Here is a 6,683-nt window from a genome sequence, read left to right on the forward strand (position 1 = left end):
GAGTTTTAGTTAATGATTCTGCTTTTTTATTTATTTATTTTCTACCTTGCATATTCGAATTAAAAAAAACAGCTCTTTATGCGCTAATACATGACCAAATTAAGGATTGGTAATATAACTTATATTTTTATATTATAATATTATATAAATTATGATTGAAGCGCGTTGTTAAAGAACTTATGCCCCCTCTAAAAGCAGAAGTTTGACTAATAAGGATAAAAATCAATTAATATGCAAAAGATAAACCATGCAATTTAATGACAAAAATAAACCTTAGAAACTCTATAGACAATCCAAACCCACGTACAAATAATCAAATATGTTCGTTCTAATACTATATTTGATATCAATTCATAATTCAATATTACCAATTGTGTGCTATAATACTATTTTCAATGGTATTACCAATATAGAGATTTTTTTGTACTTAAGTGGAGAATCCTTCAGAAAATGACTGATCTTCACAAATAATATAGTAGAATATATTGTTGTACATTTCTTTGACGTAATTAATTATGCTCCCTCGATAATTTCACTTTACTGTAGTAGAGTAGTTCATTTATATTTCATACGTTTATATGTAAAGAAAATATAGCTATAAGGTTAAAGACAAATATTGTGGCTGGCAAAGATATTCTAGGTCACATCATTAATATTTTTATTCAAACAAACTATAGAACCATCCATACAACAAACACCAAGAGAAAAAAAAAAGAATGTTGATGATTAGGCCTGGATTGTACAAATTGAATCGAATAGATATGCCAAAAATACTCAACTTTGAATAGTAGAAGCTTATGCTACTCGTTCGAATCCTCCAAAAATACAGTCATACATACGAGTGTATGATTCTTTAAGGCTAAATATTTTTTAAAAGATGAAATTTTTATTGATCGTTATAGAAAATTGTCTTGTAAGTTGTCGAAAAGATCCCAATTATGAATTGGACTAGTTATCCAATTTTGTAAAGGATCTTCAAATCCTGGATAATACATATCCAAAGTATGTGAATTTTGGAACATTTCCAAATTATTGCTTGAACTAGATGTTGAATTTTGTTGCTCTTGTGTATACTCTAAAGTTTTTTCTGGCATCACCTTTTCATTAATCTCTTCACTAACTTGTTGCTTAATATCATCATTATTAGTCTCCTCAATTGGCTTGTGAGTTAGAGGGTCTATGCCAAGAAATTTTAGCTTTTTCTTGATTCTTGTATTCCAATGATTCTTGATTTCGTTGTCAGTACGTCCTGGAAAATGTCCTGCTATTTTCGACCACCTAATATTTTTAAAAAAGTGAATTAGCAACATGAAAAATAACGCGAAGACATCAATTGTGCAAAAAATATATGGATGTGCAAGGTTATTACCTATTGCCAAGTTGAGAATGAAGCTTGATGATCATGTCTTCCTCTGCTTCAGTAAGTGCTCCTCTTTTAAGGTCTGGCCTTAAATAATTTATCCATCTTAATCTACAGCTTTTTCCACATCTCATTAGCCCTTCAAATATCATCAATTAATTATATTCCATCATATTACTTTATTCTTTTGAAATTTTATTTTTACAATGTCAAGAAAGGAAATTCATATATTTATGTTATATAGTGTGAACAGATAATATTAGTAGGTAGTATAAATATCAAATCTAGGTAAGTTATTTTAGAATAATTACGAAATACTCTTTTTAGTTCATATCAATTAAATTTGTGAGGGCATGCAATGCATAATCCTAAAGAAGAAGAAAAACAGACATAAAGAACGCCATTTTTTACTTTTGTCACTTTATTTTTAAACTATTCTTGGAAATAGAAACAATTCAAAGTAAAATCAGAAGCATGAACAATTAACTCTGTCTCGAACTTATCACCTAGAAAATATAAAAATAAAAGAAATTATCAATCGACAAATCTCTTGAACAATGAACAAGAGGCACTCTACCTTACTATACGAGAACAATAGAGTAAAAACGATAAATATTTACACGCGATAGATGAGTTGAAATAATTCAAAGACATTACGTGTGTTGTTTTATTAATTTAATTTGTTACCTGCTAATTTTGGTACAAGACGCCAACATTGTATACCATTATTGAGAATGAAATTCATAAGCTTATGATCTTCTTCAATTGTCCAAGGACCCCTTTTGAGTCCTATTTTGTCACAACAAGGTTGTCTTCCCATTTTAATTAATTTTCTTTTTGCTACAATTGAACTTTGGATTAGTAGCCAAACAAAAAATGTAGCTTATAAACAAAAGCAAAGATTCTGCCAACTCAACTAATAATTGAGGAAGAAAAAAAGAATCAAATAATTAACCTTACTTATTTAATAATTATATATTGTTTGGTTTTCCTTATCATTGCTAACCAAAAAAATGTACCATTTATTTATTATTAGAATTAAGAAAAATGAAGTAACAGACGTGACTTCTTGTCGTTGACATGTTTTTATATATACCCACGATGTTTTCTCCAATTGAATTTTGCAAAAAGTAAAACATTTTAAATTTATCAAAAGATTCTTAAGGTTGCCTTTCAGCTGGCTTTTGTTACATTTAATGGGAGGCAAGTCCTTTTCTTCTCCTCTTTTTATTATTTTATTCCAGTATCGAAAACACTTTTAAATTTAATGTCAAGTATTAGTTTTATTTTCGAATTATTGATTGTACTCTTAATTAAAAACACTCTTTTATTTGACTATCGAAAATTATATGTACATCTGATCTTGCAACATGAGTGAATTATACTCTTAAAGTTTCACCAAAGTTAAGGGTGTTTCTCAACATTTGTGTCGATTTCTTTATCAAGAGTCTCATGTTTCTACAAGAGTTTGAGATCACTTGCAATGTCATCTGACAGATTGAGATGTATATAAATTTAGATAATTAAATGAAGAAGTATTTTTCATCATAAAATTATCAATAATTTGAGATGAAACTAATCATTCAATACTTCTCTATTAAATCTATTTATTAAGTATTCGAAGCTTTTTGATTCAACTAAAGGCTAAGGTGTTCTACTTTAATTTATTTATGTATTTTTCTTTACCTTATCCCGTGCATCAAATCTTAAAGTGATTCATTTTCTCAATATTTTTAGTGCAATTTGTAGCAAACATTTATTATGATTTCATAAGCCAAATATGAATGCTTGTTAAGCCCATCATTATGTGTTCATTTTTATCATTGATTTTTGTTGACAACTTCAAGTTTCGTGATTGTTAATTGGTTAATTAGGTTGACTATATATATTAATCTCCAACGATATGATTAATTAGAATATGCTCTCTTTGATAAACCATCTTTTAAGTACGTCAATTTTATATATTTAAGGCCTTTAAGTTCTAACACAATTAAATATAAAAGTATAATTCTCTAACAACTTAAGTTTTTATATGAGATAATTAATTTAATATGATAATCAATGCAAACAGGGCTCTTGAGATTGAATTTCATCACCACTCATATTAGAAAGAAGTCCCAGGCGTTTGATTAATAAAAAGAGTCTTCTCCTTTACTTTTATGAAAAGTTAACATGTTTGTGCACTTTGTGCGAAATGTTTAATATGAAGAGTTATTAAAAAAGAGATTTTTTTTCTCAAACAGACTAAAAATAAAAAATTAAATTCATCTGGATCTCTTTTTAATGAATTTTTTTCAGAATATGATACTTAGAAACTTAAAAGTATTTATTAATTTGCAAAGGCAAGAAGAGACAGAAGAACAAAAAGAATAGTTGTATGGAGATATTGTTGTCTGAAAGATATTTAGATGGCTTTCATGATTCAAGTACATAGTCAGGATTTGAATAATGTGTTCAATGAATTTGTAATCTCCTTTCTGTACATGGACCATGCTTTATTTTTTATTATACTAAGCAAAAATGATTGAATATTGAGATGGTTTAACTAAAGACGATAAAATAATAGTGCACTCACAAATATCGACTTAATTAACGCCTTCCTTATCAGAAAAATTTAAACCGTTAAGAATTAATAATCTGATAATAAAAAATATTAGAACAGTTTCAAAAACTGTTATATCAATATTCTATTACCAATAAAGTAATAATTTTTTTTCAATTCGAATTATCGATTGAATCTAATTCAGCTTCTTGTTAGGATCTTAACTTTGTCGAGTCATAATTTCTTTTTTTGGCGTTGATTTAATCTCTAAATAAAATTGATACTTTCAAGTTGTCTTCTCCCAATAAGTGTCACTGTACAAAAATGGGTGTGATGACACTCGTCTTATTCAACCAAGACAAATCAGCTTAAAATTCAACCGTTTTGATAAAATGCGAAAATAAAACAAAAGTTCATAAACAATTACTAATACGAATGACAAATCAACTTAATTCAATCCCCAAAACCTAGTTGTCACGTGCACAAGCCTCTAATATAAATGAAAAAAATCACTAACTTAATTTAATTATATGGAACAAATAGTATAGGGTCTTAAATAAATGATCCTTTTAGCCATTAACTATCGATTAAGTTAATTATTTACAATTATCCATCAATTAATTAACTTAAATTAAACGTTCATTTTTAACCTTGTGATAATTACAATAAATATGTGCGATCCCCAATTTAAAATTTTTACCGCACTAAAAGAAGTCTCCATAGCAAGTGATGAAGCTTTGAATAGTTAGAAGTAAATCATTACTGACAAGTAAGTTGTTCCTTTTGTTCACCAAATCAACATTAATTTGCTAGTTCCCAGAATGTGTCCACTTTTTGGAGGACGTTTCTTTAGTTCAGATGATTTTAGAAGTTAATATTTATGTTTCATAGCAAATTGTTTGTTAGCCGTTTCTCTCCCTCATATTCTCGCTCGTCACTATCCATCTCTCGCTCCATGTCGCTCGCATATAAATAGTGTTTCTATTTGTATAAAACGAGAGAAAACTGTATATATACAATCAAATACATATATCTCCGTTCTATATACTTATAATTATACAATACAAATATTTTCCTACCCGTCACTTTTGCCTTTCTCTCTTTCTTGTTTTATAAAAAAATTCAAACTGTATATAATATCTCTCTTTCTCGTTTTATACAATTCAATTCAATTGTATATTCCCTGTCCAAGTCTCTTTTGTCTTTCTCTCTTTCTCGTTTTATACAATTCGATTCAAAATTGTATACAAACTCAAATTTTCTTACAGATATACAAACACATACAATTGAATTGAGAGGCTAACAACGATTTATGAGCGGCTAACAACGATTTATACAAATGGACTGCCAGCGAAATTATACAAATCCGAAGAGGATCCAACAAATTATACAATTGCTTCTTCTGTATATATGTATAGCGAAATAGACATAACTTTCAATTGTATATGTATAGCTAATTATACATATATATATTTGCTATGGAGCGTAATTGTATAAAATTTGCTATAACATACAATTTAAATTTTGTATTTGCTATATGTGAAAGATGCCAAAAAAATTAGTTATTGACATTTTGTACTGCAGAAGGACTTAATGGGCTCAAATTCATCGATGGTGTAGGCCCAATTCATAGATTTTCAAATCGGCTACTTGGATATTAGCTAGCTATGATAAAGTTGGAATTTTTACTGTATATAGTTTTCCATTAAAGTATTCTCTTTGCTTTTGCTTAAAAACATTTTTAAGTCTTCTACAATTGACATACAATTTATAATCGTAGCCATAGTATAATTTTAGTTACTCATAATTTACAATCGATTGATTTTTCATATAATATTTAATATTTATATTGAAGCTTAAATAAATTTAGATTTATATAAAAAAATATCACCTTAACTAAAAATAAAACATTTTCTACGAAAAATAATTATATAATAATTATACTTTGAATCTTAAATCTCTTATCGAATATAAACAAGTACTTGCACCTGGCAAACAAAGTAAGACTAGAATATTTGTATAGCCTTTGAAATACTATATTCCTTGAATTATAAAGTTAACCTAATATCAATCCAATTCGACGATGTGAAGCAAAGTCAAATTTTTTTTTTGTTATAGTGATACAATGCTTATAGACTTGCTGTCAATTTCCAATCAATTGTTTATTAGTCTAAAAAGACACCATTTAAAAGCATTAGAACAGTCAAAATAATTACTAATCACTTAACTTGCACAACAGTAATAAAGTTGCTTTAATCATAAATTTTTTACTTGTCTATATCGAATTGTATAATCATACTTTACCTATCAGTCAATAAAATAAGTGAAAAATTGTGATTACAAAACAACATATCACTAAATTATCAATAAATATCAAAATTCTAACTTGTAATTTTAAAATACAATAGGTTTAATATTAAAAATCATATATATTAAATTTAAATCTTGAATCCCAATCAAATTTCTACCAATTTAAGTTACGTTCTCCTATTCAGACATGCAGGCATAAAGAAAAGTCAAGATTTTTAGTGACATATAACGTTGTCCATGAAAGACTAGTAAGGTTCAAATATGTAAATGCAAAAAAGGAAAAAATTTAAATATATTGAACTTTTAGAAATGTTTAATTGTATTATTCGTTAAAATTTTAGCTCATTTATATCATTGTTGTTAAAGAAAGGCTCATCCATGCCATTTTTCTCCGACTTTGCAAAACCACCATTTTTTACACGCGAAACAAGGTTTAACACTTTTCTATTGGTGTTTTTGAATCAAATGTGT

At 27.5% G+C, this 6,683-nt stretch overlaps 1 protein-coding gene across 1 annotated transcript; it reads right to left on the minus strand.

Annotated features, from left to right (window-relative positions):
• Positions 1 to 616: 616 nt before the first annotated feature.
• Positions 617 to 2,255, minus strand: LOC101256283 (transcription factor MYB20). Its single transcript, XM_004239125.5, has 3 exons — positions 2,048 to 2,255; positions 1,370 to 1,499; positions 617 to 1,278 (listed from the first exon to the last, which is right to left on the minus strand). Exons 1-3 carry the CDS (start codon positions 2,178 to 2,180, stop codon positions 897 to 899), a joined length of 645 nt encoding a protein of 214 aa, XP_004239173.2. The 5' UTR covers positions 2,181 to 2,255; the 3' UTR covers positions 617 to 896.
• Positions 2,256 to 6,683: the final 4,428 nt, after the last annotated feature.

The sequence above is a fragment of the Solanum lycopersicum genome, chromosome 5, assembly GCF_036512215.1.
Source record: "Solanum lycopersicum chromosome 5, SLM_r2.1".
NCBI classification, from domain to species: domain Eukaryota; kingdom Viridiplantae; phylum Streptophyta; class Magnoliopsida; order Solanales; family Solanaceae; genus Solanum; species Solanum lycopersicum.